Source organism: Prionailurus bengalensis, chromosome C1 (assembly GCF_016509475.1).
Source record: "Prionailurus bengalensis isolate Pbe53 chromosome C1, Fcat_Pben_1.1_paternal_pri, whole genome shotgun sequence".
NCBI lineage: Eukaryota > Metazoa > Chordata > Mammalia > Carnivora > Felidae > Prionailurus > Prionailurus bengalensis.
The window spans coordinates 102,892,429-102,920,134 of NC_057345.1; the positions used below are offsets into that span (position 1 = coordinate 102,892,429).

General features: G+C 45.3%; 1 protein-coding gene and 1 pseudogene across 1 annotated transcript in view; both read right to left on the minus strand.

Annotated features, from left to right (window-relative positions):
* Positions 1 to 497: 497 nt before the first annotated feature.
* On the minus strand, positions 498 to 3,678 carry LOC122481029 (annotated as a pseudogene).
* Positions 3,679 to 5,169: 1,491 nt separating this feature from the next.
* The window catches only part of NOTCH2 (notch receptor 2), a 164,243-nt gene continuing 141,706 nt past the window's right edge, over positions 5,170 to 27,706 (minus strand). The window contains exons 22-34 of the mRNA XM_043575978.1: positions 27,296 to 27,428; positions 22,015 to 22,251; positions 19,150 to 19,262; positions 17,732 to 18,237; positions 16,027 to 16,374; positions 15,138 to 15,280; positions 14,728 to 14,938; positions 14,200 to 14,296; positions 12,144 to 12,312; positions 11,219 to 11,520; positions 10,296 to 10,443; positions 9,561 to 9,658; positions 5,170 to 8,200 (exon numbers count right to left, since the gene is read on the minus strand). Coding sequence (XP_043431913.1) covers positions 6,812 to 8,200; positions 9,561 to 9,658; positions 10,296 to 10,443; positions 11,219 to 11,520; positions 12,144 to 12,312; positions 14,200 to 14,296; positions 14,728 to 14,938; positions 15,138 to 15,280; positions 16,027 to 16,374; positions 17,732 to 18,237; positions 19,150 to 19,262; positions 22,015 to 22,251; positions 27,296 to 27,428 — 3,894 coding nt within the window. The 3' untranslated portion in view covers positions 5,170 to 6,811. The remainder of the gene's footprint in view (positions 8,201 to 9,560; positions 9,659 to 10,295; positions 10,444 to 11,218; positions 11,521 to 12,143; positions 12,313 to 14,199; positions 14,297 to 14,727; positions 14,939 to 15,137; positions 15,281 to 16,026; positions 16,375 to 17,731; positions 18,238 to 19,149; positions 19,263 to 22,014; positions 22,252 to 27,295; positions 27,429 to 27,706) is intronic.

Here is a 27,706-nt window from a genome sequence, read left to right on the forward strand (position 1 = left end):
GGAGGGAAGAAAGGAAGGAAAGAAGGAAGGAGGGAAGAAAGGAGGGAAGAAGGGAAAGAAGGAAGGAGGGAAAGAAGGAAGGAAGGAGGAAGAAGAAGGAAGGAGAAAAAAGGAAGGGGGAGGGAGGGAGGGAGGAAGGAGGGAAGGAAAGGAGAGAGGGAGGGAGGGAGGGAAGGAAGGGAGGGAGGAAACGAAGGAAGGGATGAAGGAAGGGAGGGAAGGAGGAAATGAAGGAAGGAAGGGAGGGAGGAAGGAGGAAAGGAAGGGAGGGAGGAAAGGAAAGAAGGAAGGAAGGGAGGGAGGAAGGAGGAAAGGAAGGGAGGGAGGGAGGAAAGGAAAGAAGGAAGGAAGGGAGGGAGGGAGGAAACAAAGGATGGGATGAAGGAAAGGAGGGAAGGAGGATATGAAGGAAGGGAGGGAGGGAGGAAAGGAAAGAAGGAAGGAAGGGAGGGAGGGAGGGAGGGAGGAAAGGAAGGAAGGTAGGAAGGAAAGGAGGAAGGAAGGGAGGGAAGGAGGGAGGGAGGGAGGAAGGAGGGAAGGAAGGAAGGAAGGGAGGAAGGAAGTGTGGGCAGAAATGGGGTGGGGAATGAGGTCAGAGTACTCATTCCCTGGCGTCCTTGTTGTCAAGGAGCCTTGGGGCTCACTGACTCCCTAACTGAAGCATAGCTCTTCTTGAGGTAACTTGCTCTACACTCTTTCCAGGTTCTGGTAGCCTCCTCTGGTCTCATCCCTTTGTATCCAGCAGTCATAGCTCTGCTGGGACTAGCCAGTGCTTTCTGCACCGCTCCTTAGAGTTCCCCTACACCTCACACATGCACACTTCCTCAGTAGTCCTTTTGTAAATAAGCCCCTCTTGAGTTATCCTCATTTGAGTTTGCTCCCACTTGGCAGGCAGACTTGACTGCTGTCATTGTTCTCGACGTGTTTTGCTAAGCCTAAGGCAAAGAAAGAAAAGTTGTATTTTCTCTGTTTGACACATTCACATGCCTACACTTCCTCACCTACTCACATACTTCACATACACCCTCTCCCTCTTCAGGACTTTTGCAAGCACCTGATTCACATTTCATGTTTATTTTTATTTATGATTTTTTATTTTTTTATGGTGAAAACTTTTATATTTAGATTTAGCCAGCTGGACTCAGTTTAGATGATCCCGATTTTGTTGGCAACATCCAAAGCATCATAGTCAGGAGCCAATCAAACATATGCTTTCTTTCCTCCATCGGGCCTGATCAGAGTGTTGACCTTGGTCATGTCAATGTCATAGAGCTTCTTCACAGGCTGTTTGATCTGGTGCTTATTGGCCTTGGCATCCACAATGAACCCTGTTCTCTTCATGGCTGACTCTGCAGTCAGGGGGAACTTGATGATGGCATAGTGGTCAAGCTTGTTTCTCCGAGAGGCACTCTTTTGAGGATATTTGGGCTGCCTTCGGAGATGCAGTACGTTGGGCCGTCGGAATGTAGGTGACGTGCGGATCTTCTTTTTTTGTATGACTATGGACGCCTTTCAGCACTACTTTCTTGGCCTTCAAAGCTTTGGCTTTGGCTTTGGGAGGGACAGGGGCTTCCTTTTTCACCTTCGGCGCCATCTTCGTGAAAGGGGTCATTTCATTTTTAAAATACGGTCAGGCAGATGAGGAGATCGAGCCCTGCTGGCCCAGGGCAGTGTGTATTGGGAGAGCTTGCAGAAGCAGAGGCAGTAAAGGAGCTCAGTTCTCCCATTGCCCATCACATCCTGGACTGTGTGCAGGCATTAAGGATGGTTGTTGTAGTCATCATGCTCTGAAAGGGGAACTCAGCCCCCTCTCCGGCTATGAGGCTTCTTAGCTGTGGGACTGAGGGAAGCACCAGTCTCACCCCTGGCCTGACTGTGGCCTGGTGTCCAAGTCTACTGTCCTAGCTGTGTGATGTGGCAGGCCTTGGCCTCCAGCCCTGCCCTCCCTCTTTGGAGATCATAGTTGGGAGAGCCCTGGATCCCCCTGCCACAATCAAGGGTGAGGTTTTTAGGCTTGCGATTGCAGTGGTAGGATGTGGAGAGCAAGCTAGTGGCCTGCAGCTCAGATCCAGAAAGCAGGTTTCCAGCAAGTTAGCTCCTAAATAGTCTGAAGAGGCCAGTCCAGCTCTGAGATGCCAATCTGCAGAGGACCAGACTTAGGCAAATCATTCCTTAGCTCTCAAATTCATTTTCCTGTTATGCTATTACAAAGCCTAACATGAAGACTCAGATGTGTTTTATATGAAATTAGAAAGCTGTCAGGCTAACCAATATGTGCTGTCAGTTGTGTTAAAATATATTTGTGCAGATTTTGAATAAACCTCCTTCATCTATTCAATTGAAGCATATCCTAAGATTTCCAGTCATTTAAGCAAGTATTTCTACCACTTAGAATTATGTATGTATGAATCAAAGTTTCTGCAAAGCAGGGGTGCCTGGGTGGCTGTCCGTTAAGCATCTGACTTCAGCTCAGGTCATGATCTCGCGGTTCATGAGGTTGGGCCTTGCCTTGGGCTCTGTGCTGACAGGTCAGAGCCTGGAGACTACTTTGGATTCTGTGTCTCCCTCTCCCTCTCTCTGTCTCAAAAAGAAATATACTTAAGAAGAAAAAGTTTCTGCAAAACTAACAGAATATGGAAATAAACTCAATGCTGAAGTTGACACAAGACTGGTCATGACATAAGCATCACCAATGTCAAATACTTGTGTTCAAACGTCTCCCTGATGGACTTTCACAAGTAAATGTATAAAGGAACTTGGTAACATATTTATAGGCAAAATACTACTTTAGAATTGTATAAAGTTCTGTGGGAGATGCAGGAGAGAAGCATCCAAGGAAGAGACTTCAAAAGGGAAGGGCTGGAGAAGGTGCAAGGCCTTAGGACATGTTTACACAGCTGAATGAGGCTGCGGCTGGTAAGGGACACCTAGAGCCATTAACATAGTCCAGGGCTGGATCCTCCTTCACAGCTGACCCTTCCTAGTGTTACAGAAACCAATTAACTCGAAATTCAACCTTGAAAAGCTAAACCATTAGATTGATTAACACACTTACTTAGCTGACTTTATGCACATAGTCTTTAGCAATTATCCTAATAAAAAGAAGCTTCATTCTGGAGTCAGGGCCTCATTCCGACTCAAGTATGAGGACCTTCACTTAACTGCATTTTATTTGCGGACTCATCTTTTGCGACTCCGGCCATACTTCCTGCAACAAAGTTCTATACAAATTTAATTTGAGGAATAATATTGAAAACTAATGGTTTAGGTAACAGCACTATCAATATTATCAGTTACATCCCACTTTTCAATTCTGGCCTTAGCAAACACTCCCCATTTCCACTGGAAGGTACCTTGTCCTCAGTGAGTGTCTGTTTGCCACTAACTAGTGCACAGAAAAGTGATTGTCTTGTGGTGCTTCCTATTTGACAGAAGTTTTTCCTCAAAAGCATTTATTTGCAATCTGCTTGGGAGAATGAAAAAAGAAGCCTAGTGCTTGGCTTTGTGGGATTCAGAATGAAGAGAAAGTTATTTCATTCTCAGCCTATCATGACATCACAAAGGAGGTCACTGCAAGACCAGGGACGCTGGAATGGAAAATAAAAACTGCAATGTCACAGAGCTTGACATGTAATCTTTTTTTATTTTGTGATAAAAATGCTTTCATATAAATTTCATCTTAACTACTTTAGAATGAAAATTTGGAAAGTAAAAACAGTTTGCATTTTCCTTACTATGTATAGTTAGGAATATGCAGTCATTTTTCTGGTTACTGGGTTTCTCATACAAACATATAGTATCACTTTTAAGAGAAATGTACACAAGGAAGGAGCCGTAGTACCAGTTACAAGTGGGAGCGTCAGGTCATATAGTTGTGTCCTCTCAAATAGTCATCATACATTCAATGTGTTGGTTAAAATCCAAACTGCCTGCCCACAAAATATTATACCTTTGGTTCTTTTCTATGCCAGAACTGTGTACCAGCGACCGTAATAAGATGGTATAGCAGGCTTGAGCATCATGGCTGACTGCTTACATCAAAGTCTTTAACTCTCTTTTACACGTTTCTCTCCCTCACCATCATGTAAGTCAGAAAATGATGCTTAACACAAAACAGAAGAAACAAACAGAAGAATCTATCCCCAAAGGCAGACAGAAGAGGAGTCAAAAGAAAAATGTATAAAAATAAAAACCAAAATTGGGGAGAGGGTGACCTATACATGGCATAAAAGACGTGTCCTATAAAAGTCTCTAATTCAGAACCCAAATAAGAAAGTGATTCTCCATCTCACCTTCACTTTTATTAGGTACTATACAACTGAAGGGTTCTTAAAATCTAAGGGATTCATAAATGCTTGAAAGGCAGTGTTTTCCTCCTCATCACTGAAGCCCGTAGTCTGTAATGGCAGCTTTCACATTCCCTTTCCCAAAACCCAAAGGATCCCAAGAAGGAAAAAGAAGCAAGTTAGGCCTAAATTGTGGTTGGGGAAGGAGGAGGCAATAGAGGATCCAAGCTGTTGGGTCAGAGGCTGATACTTTCAGGAAGTGGGGATGAAACAGGATGACAGGGGCAGATGTGGTGAGGTCCACAGTGGCCCACACAGAGAGGTTCTCCCCATCTGTGAATTAACAAATGGGCCCAAGGACAGAGAGTCACTGTTCAGAAGATAAAATGTTACCTGCTATGAAAGGGCTGGTAAGAGTTGCCACATGAGCGAATACAGTTTGCTGGGGCAGTACTAATTATTTCTGTTGATGAGCCTGGGCAGGACTAAAAAAAAAAAAAATTGTAGACTGCCATGCTAACAGACACTCAGGGGTTCCATACGGGGCCACAGATAAATCACGTTAAGTGGAATGCTCTGACGGGTACTCCTAGCCAAGGCAGTAATGAAGACTACCATTCAAACAGAGTAGGCAATTCACCTGTTATTATCTACAAAATGCCCCAGCAGAACTAATTTCCCAGGTGTCATGACATCACAGCACCGGGCAGAGATGACAGTGTGGCCACAGGATCCACTATTGGATGACTCAGGGACAAGAGGAAGAAAATGATATTCCTATTTCTAGTGTTGACTAGAATGCTTCTGCCCTTGACAGAGTGCCACAGAAGGTGCCAAGACCACAAATACAGAGAGCCGACTCAAGTAAAATATAACCATAATCTGAGCATGAGAATGACAAAGACAGTCTTTAATTGTCCATCATTATCTACAAGGCAACTCAGGGAAAGGAAAATGTCCACAGTAAGTTTCTATGTTAGTTGCCTGAAAGGGAACGCCACGACTGCCTCAAAACAAAAGGAATGGTAGCAAAAAATAGCAAAGGCTGCCTCATAGTTCCAACCTTTGTACGGGGCTGGCTTGGATCCCAGAAAACTAGGTTAGCTTTCTATTTCCTGCACTTGAACACAGAAAAATCCATGCGTTCGGTGAGAACCTACTTGGGTGCACCGATAACTCAGACTGCACGCACAGTGAAGGGCTGGTGAGCAGGCCTGCGGTCAGAAACAGCCTCAGGAAGCAGAGACTGCAATCCCTCCGCAAAAGGAACCCGGCTGGCACAGGGTCCCTCGAGCCAAACAGAGTTCAGCTCTGAGTGGCGAGGAAGCATCGTTTGAGACATTTTCTTCTATGGAAGGAAAGTCTCAACAACTAAGGCTAGCTTTCCCTGCTGGATGAGTGAGTGAAGTAGGCCAGGGGTTCTGAGATCTGGGAACAAATGTGTTTTGCACAGGCCGTCAATGGAATGCTGGGAGAGAAGGAAAGGGACTTGTTAGTGGATAACCACTTCTCACATGAGTTAGCTTATCTCTTGGTCATTCCAACATTCCACATCTTTGTCTGTTTCTTGTTTGTTTATTTGTTTTAAGGGGCTCATAGTACCTGCACTGCCAATGATAAAACTTCCCACTGACTAGGCCCACAAATGGGAAAACAACCAATTCTTATCCTTCTTCCTGGTAAGGTTTACGTAAAGCCCTGCATGCAGGCAAGAGAACTAAGGTGCAGTCTCTTGAAAAGGACTTCTGTCTCCAAAATGGGTTCAAAGAAAAATGTCTTGCTCCCCTTCCTCTTCTAGGAATGACATTATGTAGGAGACTGCAATGAATCCGTTTTCTAAAGACACATACTTGAAAGGTGTATGCTGAGAACCATAACCGAAGCAAACCCTGTGATATTCCTGGGGACACTGGGAGAAGAGGGGAAAGGAGGCTGAAATTGCTTTTCAGAGCAGGAATGATTAAAAGCACGTTGCCCTATACCATGCTGGGGGTGTGGGGGGAGTACAACCACAGAGAGGTGCAAAATTAAAGCACCAAATGAAGTCAGAAGAATTTCCAAGTAAGAGAAGATGAGATAAGTCAACTTGGGCAGAATTCCAAGGTACAATTCCCAACAGGACTGTACGTAAAATCTTCTCATGGATATGGCAGAAGCCCCCAGGGCTTAAAATGCAGTCCAGGCTGCAAGAATGTCTGGGCTACAACAGGCATCCATTCTTTTCTCCAAAGAGAAAAGAGTAAACGTGGCCCCAAGTCTTGTATTCATCTTGAGTTTCCACAAACTTGGCTTGATGGGTAAGAGACTGAAAGGAACCATGTTCCTCCCACCCCAAATCCTGCAGATACCCAGTGAAGTTGACAAAATTGCTTCTTGCATTATCTAAAAGATAAAAGCATCTTCTTCCTCCTGCTTCCAGAAGCTGATTCCAGAGATTTCTTCATTTCTCTCCCGGATGACCTTCATTTGTTCCTCAGCAGCATTTACAATAGGCAGTTCTGTCCCTACACTGGAGGCAGACTCTTTCATGCATACACCTGCATGTTGCTGCGCGGTGGCTCAGACATGTGTGTTCCAGGTCCCCGCTGACCTCCTCCAGCACCCCCAGGGGTAGGGCTGGTGGTCACATCTGACCAGTCAGAAGCAGAGTGGGGTGATGAACTTGACCACTGGTCAGGAGACTCTGGGGATGGTGTCAGGTAGGGATGCTCACCCTGGAGGTGACCACTGTGACTGGGTGTTCGTTCAGCAGCATTTGAGGAAGCATAACTATGCTGTGAAGGTGGTGTGGGATACTTGCCCACGGAGGCTGGGAAAGGATGATAGGCTGGGAGAATGGTCTGAGCAACCTGCCCATCCTGCTGGGGCATCATGGCAGTGGGAAAAGCCATATTAGGCAAACGAGCCATTTCTGGAATCTGGTACATGGTGGGCACAGGGCCTGCAACAGGTGGGGGGCAGTTGGACTGAGGCTGGGGAGTCCCTGCTGGTTGGGAAATACTGCCTTTGGGGATTAGCTGGAAAGTCACAATGGGGGGCAAGGGCTCCCGAGGGGTAGTTATATGCTTCCCTTCAGGTGGTCTGCTCTGGGGAGCTATGCCAGGGTGCGTGCCCTCAGCTGGAGCCAGAACCATACTAAACATCTCATTGTACTGGGTCTCATTCATCTCCATGCGGTTCATCCAATCTGCTGGAACAGTGACTGGATGGAGCCTGCCCAAGCTCCCCGTACTGCCACTGCCTGGGGGAACAATGTGGTGGTGGGATAGCAGCTGGCTCACTGAGGGAAGCACAGTGTTGGCCCCGTGAGCCAAAGGCTGCATTTCATGCAGGTTAGAGAAGGACAGTGCATGCTGTGCATGGACTGGGGCAGGGGGTGCAGCAGTGGCCAACATAGGGTTGGGTGAGGCCTGTAAGATTCCAGGGGATGTAATCATTGGAGAAGATGTGGTGTCAGAAACATATGTGTGAGGAGACTCTAAGGAATCAACTGGGGATAAAGTCACTGAACTCTCAGACAGCTGACCCTTGTCACTCAGAGACTTCTTCCTCCTACTACCCTTGGCATCCTTGGCCTCCTTGGCAAGGTTAGGGAGGCTAGTGGGCATGGCACTCTTGGTATTGGGCCGTCTAGGCTTCTTGCCCATTGGGGTGTGCTTTAGGCTGAGGAAAGATCTGTTGGGCCCACAGATGACAGGTGAGAGGGCAGAAGTCAGCACAGTGCCTGGAGGGCTCGGTGTCACATTGTACTCGTCTAGGAGGCGCACGATGTCATGGTGCATGCGGTCCCGAGCCACATCCCGGGGAAGACGATCCATGTGGTCTGTGATATCCCGATTGGCAAAATGGTCTAACAGGATCTTGGCTGCTTCGTAGCTTCCCTCCCGGGCAGCAAGAAACAGAGGTGTCTCTTCCTACAGAGAAGACCCATATAGCACATGAAAATTAGTAACACCCTTGATCATATGTCAGTGTTTCTCAAACTTTTTGTTATTATCAACCCCTTAGACATTATTTCCCTAACTGCCTCCCCATGTGAAATTTTACTAGCACAGATAAAATGTCTATCTACCTAGGTACTGAATGTATATCTGTAGCTTAAAAAAAAATTTTTTTTTTTTTATGGGGCGCCTGAGTGGGTCAGTCAGTTAAGTGTCTGACTTCGGCTCAGGTCATGATCTCACGGTTTGTGAGTTTGGGCCCTGCGTCGGGCTCTGTGCTGACAGCTCAGAGCCTGGAGCCTGCTTAGGATTCTGTGTCTTCCTCTCTCTATCCCTCCCCGACTAGTGCTCTGTCTCTCTGTCTCTCAAAAATAAATAAATGTAAAAGAGAAAATTAAAAAAATATAAATAAATAAAAATTTATTTATTTATTTTGAAAGATTGGGTGGGGGGGAGGGCAGAGAGAGAGGGAGACAGAGAATCCCAAGCAGGCTGTGTGCTGTCAGCATGGAGCCCAATGTAGTGCTCAAACTCATGAACGGTGAGTTCATGACCTGAGCTGAAACCAAGAGTTGGACGCTTACCTGACCGAACCACCCAGGTGCCCCATATATCTGTAGTTTTATACACAAGAAGAGTAAGATCATTCTACCCTTCCTCAACAGCCAATTTTGCCCCATTGAGGGTGATGTCTCTTTAGTTGGGAATGTGTGAAATAAAGCATTCTCCTGAGCCAGAGATTTGCTTAAAAGAGCACTGAGCTTATCAAAATAGGGTTCTAAGAGGAAAAGGACTTCTTGGAAATAAGAGAAGTAGGAGGGCAAGAACCTAAAGCAGAAAAATAAGGGGAAGCAGAAGCAATAGGAAACAAAACATGTTTAAGAAAGAATTAAAATTAGAGAAAAGGGGAAATACACAAGAGAAGAGAAGTATGACCCAAAACCCAGAGGAAGAAAAGCAACCAGGAAAATACCATGGTGTCCAAGAACAGAAAACAAGAGCCACAGCAAAGAAAATGAACAAGAACAAGAGAAAAGCAAGTGAGCATGAAGAGAACAGAGGACAGGAGAAAGGATGATGTCCAAGAGAAAGGCAGAAAAGGCTACACTGAAGTTATTTACAGGACAGCCTGATCCAGACTGAGTACTGTGTAGGCAGAGGACTCGCCTCCTGACACATCCCTGGATAACCCAATACCTTCCCCTCAAACTCTTTGGATCCAGCTGTTGTCCACCCTGCCTCCCTCTTTGTCTATACTCATCACAAGAGGAGCTATAGGAGAAAAGGGAAGGCTTCGTAATCTGAGGCACTGCTAGGTCTGCCCAGACTGTACCTTGTTGTCTTGCATGTCTCGGTTGGCCCCGTTTTTCAACAGCAAAAGGGTTGCCTCCACGTTATTGACAGCAGCTGCCCAGTGAAGAGCGGATTTTCCTGCAGGGAGAAACATTTTTATAAGCAGACAGAGTAGAGGAACATGTCCTCTTCCCAGTATAAGGAAGCATCATGACTTATATAAGGAAACCTTGAACTTCCCAGAGAGAAGCAAGCCAGTTGTCAGTGACAGCCTGTGGAAAAAAACCAAAGTATTATCTTCCTTTTCCTGTTCTAGAAATACTTTAATACAGGCTGCCTAGCATTAGAAAGACATGTAGGTAAAAAGATCATTTGTCTAGGGTACCCACGTCTTCCACATGGTAGAATCCCATACTGAGGACAATAATCTATCTACTTATCACACCAGAATGTCTATTTAAGATGTTGCTCATAATCCCTCCCTAGTGAGGACAAGCTCACTAGTCCTCATATCCCGAGTAGAACCTACAGAGGCAAGCCTTTCATAGACTGGCTTTGGGTTCCAAAAACCCTCACTAAAAATCCCTTCCTATCTTCGCCTATGGACTTCCCACTGGCTTAGTTCTCTGGACTTAAAATGTTGAAAGAAGAATAAATGAATGATAGAATCTTCATTGGATTCAAATCTGAGATGGTTCTTTAAAGATCACATGATTTTCCCCCTTAGAGGCATGCTTTGCAGGCGAGAATCTGGCTCCCTGCCTCTCAGCCCTACCATGGTCGTCTACTGCATTCACATCTGCTTGGCAGTTGATCAGTTCTGCCACCATTCCCTCCACAGCCAGGCGGGCGGCCAGGATCAGTGGTGTAGTGCCATCGTTCATCCTGGCGTCCAGATCAGTTACTCGGTTGCGGATCAGAATCTACAAGATGAGAAAGTACAGAAAAGATAGTCAACTAGATAAAAGAAAATAATGAAGTTAAAAGAAGAAACAAGAGCATCAGAGCTGAGGCAACCCTGTAAGTTCCTGGAGGGCAGGGAATGCTTGTTGTCTTTGTGTCCATGATTCTATCATCCTCAATCAATAAATGCTGAATGAATGCATGAATGAATGAAGGAACAAAGGGTGCTAGGGGACGCCATCTCATGGAGAGTGATGTCTTCTGCTTTCTAAAGAAAGGAGTAAGTGGGAAAATATCATAACCTCAGTTGTGGTGTATATAGTTTAAGATTAATCAGAATGCTTCCAGTTTCCTCAAAAGGGTAAAATAAAAGGAATACACAGTGAATTCATGTCAAAAAAACCACCAAGGAGCAGCTAGAAGCCCATATGGCCAGATAAATCTACAGGGAGAAGCTGATACTAGTCAAAAACTTCATAACAGGTATCACTCCCATCTGCTCTATTCATTTGGGAGGCATTTGGGCACATCAAAATGAACAGTGATGAAGAATCAGAAAACTGGTGGGATCTGCTGTAAGCTCTGTCGCTATCTGGCTGTTCTGGTTAGGTCAGTTTTCTGCTGCTCTTTTCCTGCTTTCCCATCCTACAAGCAGGACTCCACCATCCTGGATCCACCAGATCCACCATCCGCCCTATTTTCTCAGAGAATTACTGAAGGAGCATAATTGGGTATTAAGTGCCTTAGCAAAGAGAAACCATTATAGATCTATAGGGAATCAGCTCTGTTCTTTACCTGGAAGACCCCCTGGGCATCAGCTGCCACTGCAGCATGGAGAGGGCAGCGGCCCATGTTGTCCTGGGCGTTGGCGTCTGCACCTGCATCCAGGAGACGCTTGGCAGCATCAGCCCTTGAGTAGCGCGCTGCAAGGTGCAGAGCCATCTCACCAGTCCGGTCTGTCTGGGCCTGCAGGCTGGCACCCTGGTAGACCAAGTCTGTGATGATGTTGGCAGAAGAGTCCTCTCCATCTTCATCTTCATCACTCATATCTGAGCTGCCTCCTCGGAGGGAAGCCAGCATCAGTGGGGTGCACCCATCTATAAGAACGGAATTTTCCAAAAAATATTTAAGGAGGAGAAGGACATTAATGTTCAATGAACCCAGTGGCTGGAAGCGTTCTGTTTGAATAAAGTTATTCTTATGGGGAAAAAACCCTCTGAGCTTCTTGTGGTAATGGGCAATTCGTTTTACATTTGCCACCTGTTTTTCCTCTGATAGATAATGCCCTTTATGGGAAAATAAGAGTGTTTTTAAGCTAGGGCTCTTCTCTAAGTTAAACAAGCCTTCCTGTTTGAGTTCCTAAGTGCTATGTTATTTTAAATTGGGCAACATTTAAAAATATCCAGTATTAACAATAATATGCACTAAGGTATCAATTAAAGTAATTTTCTATCCTTCTGCTTTGGGATATTATTTCTCTATCCCATTAAACTCTTTCCCATGTAATCAGCCTATCTATTCCCAAGCATGCTGTAGGTGAGGCAATATAAAATCCTTCCCTCTTCTTACAGAAGTTTACATGTTCTGTATGTCTGTATTCCCTAAATGTTCATTTCCTCATGCTAATTTAGTCTGTGCAATTGGCAGGGGGCAGATCACCGAGGCACATCACAGAGCCAAGGGCAGGCAGGGCAGGTTTGGAAAGCGGGTGTGTGCTGACCTGGGCCACGGACATTCACATCCAACACATCCACCTCCTGCTCTGCCTGTGGAGGAGTGAGTGCCAGCGATGGCGTCCTGCGGATATCTGCGGCCTCAAGGTGCTGCTGTGTCCATGGACGTCGATCAATGGCATCATCTTCTTCTGAGAGCAAAGCCTCATCTTCAGCCTGACAAGAAAACAACGCTCTGTGTTGACCTGGCCCACCATTAGGAGCTGCGGACAAGGAGGCAGTTGTAGTCTCCTCCTATTCTACCTGCCAGGGTGTCATCCACACTGCCTTCCTGCTGCTGCCGGATGTGATTCCTGTCACCCTCTCCTGTGCCATCTGTACCACTCTCCCGACCTCCCCATTCCAAACTCCAGGCTTCAGCCTTAATATACCATCTATTTCACCTACCAAATACGCTATCTAGATACAGATCCCCAAAACACCATTTCCTTGCTTCTGGACATCTGCCTGGGTTGTCCCCTGTGCCTGCCATATCTTTTCCCAATTCTTTGTCTGACTAACAACTCCTACCTACCCTTCAAATACAACGGGACTTTAATTCCTCTTGTGTGTTCGAAAATACCCTCTGCTTACCTCTACTTAACTGACTCTGTGTTAAGTGCTCACAAGGCACTATATAACAGTCTCTACCACGAGAAGGTAAGATTCATGAGAACAGGAAACAAGCCTTGTTCAATACCACCTCCCTGTACTTAATACAATGCCCAGCACATAGCAAACACCCAAGAAAATATTTGCTGGGCAGTAACTATTACTATAATTTAAAAGGCAGCTACCTTTTATTGAATATTTACTACATGATAGAAAATGGGTAAGATGCTTCACACATATATATTTAATCTTTGAAACAACTCCCTATTTTACAGATAAGGATAATGAGGTACAAAGAGGTTAAGTTTTCCAGCTACTAAGTAGCAGAGTTTTGGACTTGAATCCAGTTCTGATTGTAACTAAGCAATGTTCTGAACCATCATGCTGTACTGCATGTCTATATTCCTCAAGCATTCATCCCCTCAAGCTGCTTTAGAATACTCATGGATATATGCATATCCCAGCCATGTATAGCTATGGATGGATTGTCTCCCTTTTCACATCAGCTTCAGCCCAATCTACCTCTTACTTTATGGTTCTAGTTTCCTGCGCTCAAGATGCAGAACCTCCAAACTCAATGGTCATTGGCTTTCTTCCTTCCTGAAGGGGGAGTATCCAGAGAAGATAAGGGGGAGAGCTAGTCATAAAGGAAACTGCTATTTACACACATCATTCCTTATTCAGCTACCATCAGCATGATTCTTTTTTTTTTTTTTTAATTTTAATTTTTTTTTTTCAACGTTTATTTATTTTTGGGACAGAGAGAGACAGAGTATGAATGGGGGAGGGGCAGAGAGAGAGGGAGACACAGGATCGGAAACAGGCTCCAGGCTCCGAGCCATCAGCCCAGAGCCCGACGCGGGGCTCGAACTCACGGACCGCGAGATCGTGACCTGGCTGAAGTCGGACGCTTAACCGACTGCGCCACCCAGGCGCCCCAACCATCAGCATGATTCTTAAGGAAGGAATCATGTTTGTTTTATTATTTTTAATAAAGAGTTATTTTTTTAGGTTTATTTATTTTTTTATTTAGAGAGACAGAGAGAGAGAGAGAGAGAGAGAGAGAGCGCATGCAAATGGGGCAGGGGCAGAGAGAAAGTGAGAGAGAGAGACTCCCAAGCAGACTCCACACCGCCAGCATAGAGCCCGATGTGGGGCTCAAACTCCATGAGATCATGACCTGAGCTGAAATCAAGAGTCAGATGCTTAACTGACTGAGCCACGCAGGCGCCTCTAAAGAGTTCTTACTGAAACACATATGGAGGTAACCCAAGGCCATCAATGACCTAATGATTCTTGCCTTTCATGACAACCTGGGGTAGCCATTGCCTGGGCAGCACATAAAGACTATCACCCTTTTCACCCATTCAGGACACTCTAGATAGCAAAGGACAGAAATTTGGTGTGACCAGATAGTGGCTGATAATAGTGGATCTACCATGGCCAGCTTACCTTGGCTTTCTTTGGCTGGGGCCCTTCATCATCAACCCAATGTTCACTTGTTCCAGAACCAATTAGGTTAGCCTCTGAGACTTGCACTGAGAGATTTCTGATAGGACAAGATTATGAAGGGGAAAAACAAGAGCAGAGATTATGTCATAAACTCATATAGTGGTTTTCAATACTTTTTCCATGGCTATCCTCAAAGACTTTCAGGAGCCTTGGCCCACAAAGGATGGGCAGTATTTTCCATCCCACTGCCCGAGTAAACATCTTTTCCTTTCCTGTGGATCAAGAGCTTACAACAAAAGGGTGTCTCAACATATAAGCCAAGCACCACTGCTTTAATATATACAGAATAGAAGCATCCAGACTCTGTTAGTTCATAGTCGCTCAGCAGGCACTCAGAATCATGGTTAGGTGTGACAATGTGGCGTGGCCAGAGCTCGAAATTTAAAATCATAATTCAACAAGATTTCCTTTCTCCTCTATCCCTGCTATTACTACTGTGAATAGTGGCGTGTTGGCAAACCGTCTTACTTCAGCCCCACGGCATCCTGTCCCACTGGCTCACGGCGCTTGTGATTGCTGGAGTCTCGGCGAAGGGTGAAACCTTCAGGCAGCCAGAGGGAGCCATGCTTACGCTTTCGTTTCGCCATGATAACTCCCAGCAAGATAATAAACAGGATAATGACAACGGCAACAGCAAGTAGATAGAGAAGCTGAGTACCTTTTGGAGTCAGAGATTCACCTGGAAGTGCAGGGAGACAGGGAATGTGCTGAATAAACCTCTCAATCTTAGCATAAAATTCATTTAGAGGGCATTGACTGATTGACCTCACTGGCACTGAAAAACAGAGCTGCACACTGAAAAGTGTGCCCTTTTCTCACTGGCCCCAAGTGACGTCTCCCCTGCCCCAAACTCTTCCTTTAACACCAGTGCTACTCACTGACAACGGACACAAGAGGGTAGGACAAGGTCCCCTGGATGGCATGAGAGGCCAGAAGAGCTGCTGCTGCATCCGTGTTCTTGAAACACTGGTCTGAATCTTGAACACACTGGCGGTTGTCAATTTCCAGAAACACCTTAGAGCTGTAGGATGCCAAGGGGAAATGGTGAGTAAAACAGAGGGTGCCAGTCAAGCAAGTGAAGTTAGAAAGGACTGCATGAGCCTTCCTTCCTCACATCAGCACTGGGCTCTCCTATCTCTGTGATGAGGCCATCAAAAGATCTCAGAAATTAGATCCTGTCCTTTTAGATCCTAAATACGAGTTCCCACCGGACTATGTCTCACCTTCCTTGGTCTGGCTGAGTTTGCGCCTTCTGACTTAGGCAACGCAAGTCAAAGGGAGGACACTGGGTAAAGCGGGTCCCTATTCTCCGTGGTCTCTGCATCTGCATCTGAGGTAGCTATACAGTTGAAACTTGTGGGATACAGCAACAAATAGTGGGGTGCAATGACAGAACAATTCAAGACTATTACAGAGAGCCTTCTGTTATAAATGCATGGCCTTGAACAGAACGCAATGATTAACATAAAAAGAATGGTCAGTAGTAAAGGGATTTGAGGCAACCCTGGCAAAAGGTTACACATTCTGGCATTTGAGGAGGCCGTCCTGACATCCCACCTTCTGCTTGCTCCAGCCCGCCTTTCAGGATACCAAGACCAAGGAAAACCTTACCCTTAAACATACGTACTGGCATCACGGGTTTACTGTACATGGTGGCTGTTCTACTTGCCTAAGCTCTGCATTCTTATAGGTTCAGTTATGACTTCCTCTGTGCATCAGAGTACTTAGCTTTATAAACTTTAAGAAGTTCAGAAACCAAAAACCTACCCAACCACCTCCTGTTCTTGGTCACCAGGAAGGGACCTGCGTATCATCCTCTGCTTCTTCATGGCAGCCGACTTCTCACCATAATAGGGGTAGACCATGAGTACCCCCTGAGAGTCCCGTTTAATCTGCAGGTTGGTACGGAGCAGGGTGCCCAGTGCCCGCAAAAAGCTGCGGGCATCCTGGAGAAGCTGCTCTGGGGGCATGAGCACCACTATAACCAGGGTCCCCTCCGCCAGGTTCTCCGGCCGGTCAGCAGCACAGTCCAACCCATCCCAGCCACACTCCTCACTGTTGCATCCCTGGTCACAGTGGTTGTCTTTGAAGTGGTCTGCACAGTATTTGTCATACCTAGGCAGGGGGAGGCAGAAGAGGAGGAGAACAAGGGAAGGGCTCAGAATAGACTGCAGTGCTATTTGGTTTTCTGCCTGGAACTACTGTGGCTTTTCCCGCCTATCTTCTGTAGCCCAGATCAGGTCCCCTCATTGAGTCTCCCATCCTGACAGCACAGAGTACATATCCCATCTATGCCACTCAATGTGAGCACCCTCCAAAGGAGAAACAACACTGTGCTCGCTATGCTGCACGGGCTTACAGCCGCCCAGGCAGCTGGTAATCTTTGTAAGTCAGCTTTGTAAGCAAAGCTGCATGCCTGAAACAAATTAACCAGGTGCATGCTTCCTTTTTTTTTTTTTTTTTATCTGCTGTCCCTGCTGCGGTAAGAATGAGCTTTTGGGAAAAAAAAAAGGGGGGCCTCCAGGAACCGGGTACAGAGCCCTGAGCCATCAGGGCTCCACAGAGGACCCTGTCGATATGGCCCATTTCCTCCCCAAACAAGACTGAATCCTAGCTCTGGAAGGCAGGTGGGGAGAGGTGTGTCCCAGACAAGATACCAGATTTAAACTGTACAGCCTCTTTCAAATACTGGGAAAAGGAAATCGAGTCCCCAGACCTAAATGATGCACAAACTATTTCATCCTCACTCTCCTCCCCACTCTCACCCCTTGATAGTGGTTATGCCATTGGTATCACCTGCCACACTGGCTCAACAAAGAGCTTGGGAGTCAGCAACAGCTGTATGTGCTCTGGCACGTTCTCTAACCTCCCAGGTCTCAGTTTCCTCACCTGTGAAAGACCTGTTAATAGTACCTACACCTCATTAAGGTTGTTGAGAGTTCACTGGGGTTAAATTAAATGGGATTGCTAAAAGGAAAGTTGCTATGTAAACCATAAAGCACCCTGTAACTGCCACAGAGACGACGAGGAGGGTTAAGTGGCCTGGTCTAGCTTATGCTTCCTCATAAGTCTAGAAGGGGAAACTCTGTCTGAGGGAAAGGAATGGGGTGAACAGATAGAGGTACAGACCTTTCCATCCATCCTGCAGGCAGGTTATGTGAGAGGCTGCCTGAGAGTGGGGTAACACCACTTCCAAAAGTTATTTCCCCTAGGAGGTCGTGAGAGCAGCAGGTGAGAAGGCAGAGAGAGGCAGAGAGAGGGTGGCTGTGCATGAGCATTCCTGGACCTCTGTCAGCAAGGGAGGGCAGCGTGCGACGGGGCAAGGCTGACACCCGGAAGAGGGCCTCGGGGCGCCAGTCTGAAAAGCAGAGGCAGCTTGGGCTGAAGCCCTGGAGTGGTTAGGAGCAAGAACGAGGAACCGAGGTGTGTTAGTGACAGTCTCCCTCAGCTTCTGGGGCCCCTGGACCCTTACTTGCACGTCTTGCTGTTCCCTTGGCATTCAAAGTTGTCAAAAAGGCACTCGGCCGTGTTACACAGCTCATCACACTGGTTGTTGATGTAATCCCAGCAGGGAAGTGGGGAAGAGCAGTTGGCCCAGGGGTTCTCCATGGTCAGGGAACAGTCACCCCCATCCCACTGGCAGGCATGGCTGTTGCATGCCTCATCGCAGACGCCGTCCCGAGCTTTGTCAGCACAATACTGGCTCAGACAGGTGGCAGGAGGGGTGCTGGTGGGGGCCGTGTAAAGCTCACAGTGGCTGCCCCAGAATGGTGGAGAACACTGGCAGAAGTAATAAGGAGGCTGGCGCTGAGGGTAGCAGCTACCCCCATGCTGGCAGGGGCTACTGGCACAGCCTGACTCGCAGTCCTGGGGGTTGGGGCAGAAGCAGCGGGGTCCTGAGGCCGTGTGCACACACTGCTCCCCTCTCCTGCACTTCACTTGTCCACAGCTGCTCTGGCATCTTGCCCCGGAGAATCCCTGTTGAGATTAGTGAACAGATGAGGACAGCAGGCCCGGTGTTCCCTCCCAATCCCTTCTCTGCCCCACCTCTAGAAAGATAAAGACTAGGCACACGGCTAAGATCCCTCCATGTAGCCTCCTGTACCGCGTCCTAGGAAGAGGCCTCTTCAAGAGGTCCCACGGGATGAGTGAAGACTTCTCTCACTTTAAGAGCTCACTTCTAGAAAATAAGTCCACTGGGCATGGGGCGGGGACTGAGGTGGCATTGTACCTATAAGCACCTTCCTTAACATCATTAGACCACTCATATAATGGCTTTATGGTGGAAGAAGTTACTTCAGGAATCTGGGGAGTCTCACAGGCTATCTGTGCCATTTTGTCCCTATACTTCCTGTTCAGTGAGGCCAAGGGGACAGCACAGGTTTCCTTTTGGTTTGTCCTCACACATAGTGATCTCTGTTTTAGGGAGGGTTTCAGCCTCTGGCAGTGGCAAAAGAGTTTGCACAGCAAATGGCTAAAAATAGGCTTCCTCCTAGTGTAATAGGCAGCTTGCTCCCAAATAGTCCCTGCTAAGGAGCAGCATTCCCAACCAACTCTGCCCCAATCTGGGGGCAAGACTACCCCCCAGCACAGGACCCAGAGGTCAGAGACACAAGTCTTGTTTTCATGGGAACGTTCCACCGCTTCCTGTGGATTTCTCTAAGTGCTTCTGAAGACTGAGTCACAGATCAGGGAGTTCACTGTTTCCGGGAGTTTCTTAATAGCTTTTACACGGGAAACCCCAGCACTTTTTGGTGAAGGAGCTAAAATTAAGAAATCTCCCCACCAAGAAAGTTCCAGAAGGAGCTTGGAAAAACCAGGTTTAATCTCAGCTTTGTCCATACTGTGTGAAAGAGAGCAGGCCCCTTCGATAGGCAACGTGGCACTTACCGGGGGACAACGACAAATGAAACCATCGGGCATGTTGCTGGCCACAGCACAAGTCCCCCCATTCAGGCAAGGCATATGCGGACACACATCGACGAAAGTTTCACAGTGACGACCTCAAAGCAGAAAATGAAAAGGAGTTTTAAAAGGCAATATACTGAGCAGGGTGCTGCTGGGATGGGAGCTAGCCGAAGGGTGAGGGATGGGGCAAGAGGTGTGAGCTCAGTCCTAAGGCCAAAGGAACAGAAGATGAGGGAAACACTCCCTGGACCCCCACGCGACTGGCTCACCCCTGGCTCAGGCCAGTACCCCTTCTGTCTTGCCTATACAATAGGTACACAAGGCACAGATTCCCAAAGAGACTCACAAAACAAGATGGGCATAGTCGTGAAAAATCTCTCTAATCTGACCAAAAGAAACAGAAAAGGACACCTCAGCTTTTTTTTTTTCCTTTGAAGATAACTTTAGCTTTCACAAGCCAAAAGAAATATTTACCAAAACTGTTCACTGCATTTTGTTAAAACTGTCAACTTCACAGAAGAGTCTACACCAGACCAATGCATTCAAGTGCTGATTTGTGGCTTAAGAGAATTTTCATCCATAATATCTCTTTTCAATCACTTCCTAGCCTTTCTGGAATTTGATCAGCACTGCTTTAAAATACAGCTTAATATTTCTAGAGTTCATTTCTTCTAGAAACAGTTCTAAAACAGATGGCATCTCGAGACCACTGCTGTATGATAAAGTGAACTAAGCAACTGAAATCAAGGGAGGGGGGGAAACACCTGGAGGCCCAGCAGGAGGTGGGCCTCATGTGGCCTGAAGTCACTTACAAAGAGGGGCTTCTAAAAGGAAATTAGGGGCACCTGGGTGGCTCGGTCAGTTAAGCGTCTGACCCTTGATTTCAGCTCAGGTCATGATCTCACGGTTCGTGGGGGTAGAGCTACAGATAGGGCTCCATGCTGACAGTGCAGAGCCTGCCTGGGATTTTCTCTCTCTCTCTCTCCCTCTCTCTCCCTCTCTCTCCCTCCCTCCCTCCCTCTCTCTCTCTCTCTCTCTCTCTCTCTCCCTCCCTCCCTCCCTCCCTCCCTCCCTCTCTCTCTCTCTCTCTCTCTCCCTCCCTCCCTCCCTCCCTCCCTCTCTCTCTCTCCCTCTCTCTCTTCCCTTCCTTGTTCACATGCCTGTGTGTGCTCTCAAAATAAATGAATAAACATTAAAAAAATAAATAAAAGGAAATTAAAATAGTAACAATTGTGGCCAGCCAGAATTAAGAGGCAAGGATTACGGGTGTTTGTCTCTTCAAATCACAGCAGCACCCATTATCCGAGAGCAGCCATCACATGGACATGGGGCTCAGGGACAGACGGCCCCTCAGTGCTCATCTCAGCAACAGCATCCCACAATAATTACAAGCAATAAGCTTGAGGGATTCTTTTCAATCACAAGTGTGGAAAATGCATTAACCCTACTTCCTGGTTGTGGGATCCTCATTCAAGGTGGTCTCCAGTCCTTCCTTTATCTGTTTCCCCTTTCTTTGTAAGTGTTTTCAGTGTTTCCAGATAAAGGAAGCCTCAGAGACAATGAAAGAAACAGCAGCCAGTTTTGCATCTCTGGCTTCCAAATGACATCGTGGCTAATATGAGGCTGTGGAGAGACTGCTCATACTCTTCTGTCCAGCATTGCCTCAATACGTATGATGTTCATAATGGATGGTTTCTCTTTTGATATTGCATCCGGGCAAAATCCCTCCATTCTTCATAAATTACCAAAGTTCTTAAAGGTAACATATCTTGAAAATTAAAAGTCTAGAGATGGGTTCTGAATGTACTAGAGTCCAACTTGCCAAATTATTACTAAGCAGACTGCTATAGCCTATTATCCGACTCCCAAGGAATACTACTACAGCATAAGGTTTAGAATGACTCCACAAATGCCAGGCAGACTTCTGAGTATCTGGTGACACTGCCACGGTTAGAAACTATTTTAGTCCCCCCAAAGTCACCAAGCTGCCCATCTTCAGAAGTAACTAACGTGTGCCTATGACAAGCCCCTATTCTGAGGCAGAGCTTGGCCATCTTTACAATGTGTGAAGAAAAGAAGCCTGAGAAGAGACCTGGAGAAGCCTGAGAAGGCTTCTCTCTGGAGAAGAGCCTGAGAAGAGACCTGGTCAGCTCTCGGCTATGCAGATCATTCCCTGAAGCTTTGCAGTACGTACTCTCGTGAACTGATTTGTGCTTAAACACATCCCCATGTGGACCTACTCCCCTTAGGTGACCTAGAAGATCCTGAGCCTCTCTGGGTTCCAGAGATGGAAGGAAGGTCACTGTGGCAGTGACTACCAGTAACCCAGGTCATCACATGCCAAGGGAGGCAGCATGATGAAACCAGAGTAGATGTAAGGTTTCTGAACACGAGACGTTATTTTCCTCGTATGAAAGAGTTCTGTGGCTGGATCTGGTGATGGCAGCATGGCAGCGTGAATGTATTTAATAGCACTCAACTGTGCACTTAAAAATGGTGAAGATGATACACTTCATGTTATGTGTTTTTTACCCCAATTAAAAAATGGATTTTTGCTCAACCACTCCTAACATCCTATTTCTTTTTTTATATTTCTGCTACAGTATGATATAATCAATGTATAACAAAAGAGAAAGCATCTCTTAGGGGGAAAAAAAAAGGCAGAGGTGGACTGTAACATCCATGAAGCACAGACCTAAGGCAAAACTGAGCCTCTGAATTAACCTGGTCTAGTTTTTCAGACGTAGGAAAAGCTTCACTTGGGTCTAGGTCATGACCTAAGAGCCCAATTTCCTCACTCAAAGGCCCTCGGAGGCAGAGCACGGGGGGCGGCGGGGAGGCTCTCACCAGTGAAGGCACTGCGGCAGACACACAGGTAGTCGTTGGTCAGCTGTATGCAGTCCAGGCTGCCCTCAGAGCTGCAGGGGTTGGAGAGGCACTCGTTGATGTCCCCCTCACACCGTTCTCCTGCAAAGCCGGGCAAGCAGCGGCAACTGTAGCCCCCAATCCTATCCACACACTGACCACCGTTAAGGCAGTGGGGACCGCCGGCACAGTCGTCAATGTTCTCTTCGCAGAGCAGGCCTGGAGGAAAGGGAAGAGACAAAGGATGACGACAACCTCGGAAAGCTGCTTTCCAGCAAAAAGACAGCCACCCTTGTTGGCACTTTACAGTTATTCAGGTTACACGGCTCCATCTGTGATGGGACATTTTAGGTCGGGCAAGGCGAAGCACACGCTTGATCCATGACAGCTGCCGTGCTCCCAGTGACCAGAGTGAAGGAAAGAACACACTCGGTGTTTCATGCATACTCTCCACCACAACCTACCCAGGCGGTCCCCTGTGGGGTCGCTGGCATTATTTGTCCCACCTGAGAGACCAGGAATCTGGAGCTCAAGAGAAACCCAGGAGTTTTCATTAATTTACTCCTTTGATTCTAACTATAAAAACAGTTCAAAAGAGACTATAACAATAAATACATAAATTACAAGTATGGAAAAACATTGGTAAGAATGGAACTAACTTTGGAGTGATAGGTATTAAGCTTTAGACCACTGACTTTTTCTATAAAGTAATGGTACTAGTTTCTTATTTTTAAAAAATATAGGGAAAATATCCTGTTGAGAGCTCAAAGGTTATTCCATTTAAAACAGAACTCATTTAACGTGCTATAGATGTAAATGAGCCATCTAGTATGAATATCTGTAAATATTTTTGAGAAACTACAAAAGAAATCAATGACAATTCTAGAGCTGGTTCCATGAATGATTCAAAAAAATTACAAAAGAGGGGTGCCTGGGTGGCTCAGTAGTTTAAGTGTCCGACTCTCTCTTTTTTTTTAATTTTTAAAAAATGTTTATTTATTTTTGAGAGAGACAGAGCGCATGAGAGGCAGAGGGGCAGAGAGAGAAGGAGACACAGAATCTGAAGCAGGCTCCAGGCTCTGAGCTGTCGGCACAGAGCCCAACGTGGGGCTCGAAATCACGGAGTGCAAGATCATGACCTGAACTGAAGTCAGCGGCTAACCGACTGAGCCACCCAGGTGCCCCAAGTGTCCGACTCTTGATCTCAGTTCAGGGCGTGATCTCACAGTTTTGCGAGATTGAGTCTTGAGTCAGTGTGGAACCTGCTGAGGACTCTCTCTCCCTCTGACCCTGTCCCACTCTCTCTCTCTCAAAATATATAAGTAAACTTAAAAAAAAAATTACAAAATAAAGGAGAACAGTTCTGTATTCCCGCCACTTGCATTTGTAGCATACACTAATATAAGCAAGACTATTAAAAAGAAGAAAGAAAAATGGAAGAAAATACCTCATTTTCAATATCAATAGCAAAACACAAATTATAGGAATATTCTTTTTTTCAAATATTTACTTGAGAGACTGAGAGTGAGCGTTCCAATTATAGGAATTATCTTAAAAAGAAATGTACTACATCTATATGAAAACTTTAGAATAGTCCTGAAAGACACAAAAGAGATCTGAATAAATGAAAAGATGTTATGATTTGGTTAGGAAGACTCCTCCTTGTAAAGATGCCACTTTTCTCTACACAAATTCATAAATTTAATGTGACCACAATAAAAAAAATGCCATAAGGATTTTTTAACAGACAATCTGATTCTAAAATTATATGAAAAAATAAACTATAACCATAGCCTGGAAAACCTTGAAAACAAAGATCCTTAATAATTAAACCAGAGTGGTATTGATAAATTAATGGAACAATAAAGCAAATAAGAACGTCCAGAAAAACACCCCAAAAACACATGGGAATTTATAATTTGATAAAGGTACCATCTCAAATTATTGTATAAAAGATCAAATATTCAGTAAATTGTGTTGGGACAAATCAGCAGCCACATGGAAAAATGCTCCAGTATTCTAGTACTTGAAGAAAACATGGGAGAATTCCTTTACAGTCTTAGAGTGTAGAAGGTGTTGCTGATTAGGATTCAAAATCCAGAAGCCATAAAAAAAAGACTGATAATTCCAATCTGATTAAAAATAAAGAGCTCTGGGGGTGCCTGGGAGGCTTGGTTTCAGCTCAGGTCATGAACTCACGGTGTGTGGGATCAAGCCACACATCAGGCTCTGCATTGACAGTGCAAAGCCTGCTTGGCAGTCTCTCTCTCTCTCCCTCTCTCTGCCCTCCTCTGCTCACACACACACACACACACACACACACACACACACTCTCTCTCTCTCTCTCTCTCAAAATCAATAAGTAAACTTAAAAAAAAAATCTTTCAAAGAAAAAAGAAAAAGCTCTGCATGAAAAAAATCATTAAGAAAATCAAAGACAAAAAATAACATATTGATAATATTTTGTATCATAGATAATCTCTGTTAAATACTAAGATGAATAATGTAACAGGAAAAAAGGATATAGAGACAAACAGAAACCACTGAAAGAGGAAAACCAAATGATTTGTAGATGAGAAGACATCCAACCTCACACACTGTGGAGAAGCCAGTATGCTGATACACTGCAATTCAGTAGTATGAATCAAAATGCACATATTCTCTAATTCAGCAATTCCATTTCTGAAGATTTATCTACAAATGTATACATGCAAGAAACCCCAAATTCCTGTCACTAGGGCACTGGTTAAATAAATTATGGTATGCTAATAGGGAATTCTGTAGGATGAAAAAGATTACGGAAGTTCTACAAACTGATATGGAAATATCTCCAATTAAGTAAAGAAAAAAAAATCAAGTGCAAGAGGGTAACTAATAATACACTATCTTCAGAGTAAGAAGTGGGGTAAGTAAAAATATCTTTGTATTTGACTTCTACACACGTAAAGAAATTCTGAAGGACACATAAAAAACTCTAGAAAGATACACAAGAAAGTAAAATAAAGTGGAGGTTACTTGGTGGTGGGAGAGGAAGACCTAGGTATGGGGAAGGAGAACAGAAGGAGATTTCACCTCATGCTTTTGCTACATGTGTATATATTTGTTGCGTGTGCATCTACATATAAAATTTTGGACCATGTGCATATATTGCCTATTTACAAACTAAATCAAAAACACAAAAGTAAAGAACAAAACCAGTTTGTGATTCCACTCTCACAGACTATCTGGTAATTAGGGACTGCTAGTAAAATGAACGCTGATGCCTCCCGTCAGGAGGGAACCAGCAGTAGTGGACAGACCTGTCAAGTGGCAATGAGCTCAACCTCCGCCTAGAGCAAAATAGCAGAGACAGGAAGAATAGTCAGCCCTTGACCTGGAACTGGAGGTGCTCCCCAGGCCAGGATCCAAAGGTCAGGAGTACTGAAATAAACACAATCTTTGTGATAACTCTCACAATGAGCTTCTAGGATTTGACAGGGTCCTGAGTGTTTACCAATGGACAGAGAAGTCAAGCCGGGAGAAGTAAATACCAGTCTACATACCTAAGCAAGCATACATAGTATGATAATGCAATGAATTGTGATGATAAACTCAAAGAGATCCATACCTACACACATCATAACCAAAAGGTCGTAAGACAGGATTCTGAAAGTACCAAGAGAGAAGCAACTTGCCCCGCACAAGGGATCCTTAATAAGAATTTCGCATTAAAAAACAAAAACCTGGAGGTCAAAAGGAGTTGGATGACATATACAAAGTACGGAAAGAAACAGATTGTCAATAACAGTAGCAAAACTATGTTTAAGCTATCCTTAACAAACAGAAGTGAGAACTTTTTTGCTTTATGAAATGGTCCATTCTAAGACTAACATCTGTAATTTGTAAAATGATTATGGTATAGGACAAATCTTAGTGTGCAACAAATATCCATGTGCTCTCCCACATTCCCAGTCTCCCTTGGAGTTAGGCGGAGACCATTTTGCTAATTCTGGCTGGTGTGCTGTGAGCAGTAATGATGTGCGTCACCTTCAGACTGAGGTAGTGAGAGCTGCTGCATGGCCCTACAAGTGTCTCTCCTCCTCTGCCCTGCAGGCCCTGGAGGCCAAGGGCTTGCAACCGCATATCTAAAATAGAGAGGGAGGTAGCTCAACACACTCAGACTTTGACCAAAAACAAAAACAAAAACAAACGAAAAACATTGTTGTGTTAAGCCAATGAGATCTGAGATTTGATCTACCACCACCAGAATCAGAGCTTGTCCTAAACGGTAAAATTACTAAAAGGAACAAACTAATAATGAATCAAAATCACTTCTACTTCCCTTTGAACTACTGATTTCTAGAGCAGAGAACAACTCACCTTTTCACAGGACAAATTTCAGATATTAAAAACCCATTTCTCTTGAGTTTTCTCTTCCTCTTTAACCTCATTGCTCAATGACTAGCCTATTAGTGGGGGTGCTCTCCTATTTTAATTTAGCCAAATTCTGAACTCAAGCAAGGTAAACTGTCAAAATTCATGAACATAAAGGTCTAAGTGTAAATACTTCCCTGACATTCTATTCTCTTTGACACTGAGAATGAATTTTGCCATTGTGGATGGCTTCAGCATTTTTTTTTTTTTAATTTTTTTTACAGGCTGCTCAGAACAGGTAGGGTTATAAGTACACCTCTTCTAACAAACAATATTCCGAGCTCTCTCCAGAAGACTGTTTGGAGGCAGGGGCGATGCTCCATCATTCAGTCTAGGGCTGGACTCCACAGGCTTGACTGCAATTCTTAGTTGTAGCTGTAGTCCATCAACTTCCTCCCTTGGGCTTATGGAAATAAGCAAATGTTTTCATTTCATTCATTCCCCCACCTTATGGAGGCAAAACTTGGCAGGTTTAAACAAATACATAAACTAGTAAATGTGAATTATTTATTCAAGAGACCACTAGTTATTTTCCCTTGAAGCACCAAGAAATCCTGCTAACCAGGCTAATTTTGCTGCAACACTGTATCATTTCCACATTCTGTGTTTCACGGAACATCAGATGGCAGCAACCACCAGACAGAACTGAGAAGATGGCAACAACCACCAGACAGAACTGAGAACATGAGTCAGAAGATCACAACTAGGCAAGAGACGAGAGAAGGAAATGGCTTGAATGACCAGAATCCAGAACTAAATAGTTAATTTTTAAAAACGTCTTCCACACAAAAATGGACTTATAACTTGAGAAAATGTCCTAGATGGAGGACAGGTAGGGCTGACTTCATACCTCGAGTGCCTGGTGGACAGGAGCACTTGAAATGGTTCACAAGGTCGACACAGGTGCCTCCGTTCTGGCATGGCTGATTCTGGCATTCGTCCACTTCATACTCACAATTGACACCCTGATATCCTGGGACACACTGACAGGAACAAGCAAAAAGGAAGAAACACTGGAGCATTGTTGGAAACAGACCACCAGAGCAAATGAGATCTCAAAGGTTGCTGTATATCTTTGCTCACCCCCGGCCCCCACCCAGCTCTTACACGTTTCTCTGGCACTATCACACGTCCTACCAATCATCCTACGCCAGGCCAACTTGCAGCTTACTGGCATTTACATCTTCCAGCTGAAAGGCCACTTTATAGCAAAGGCAAGGACTGAATATTCTGAGGGATATTTCAAGAGTTGCCCCTGCAC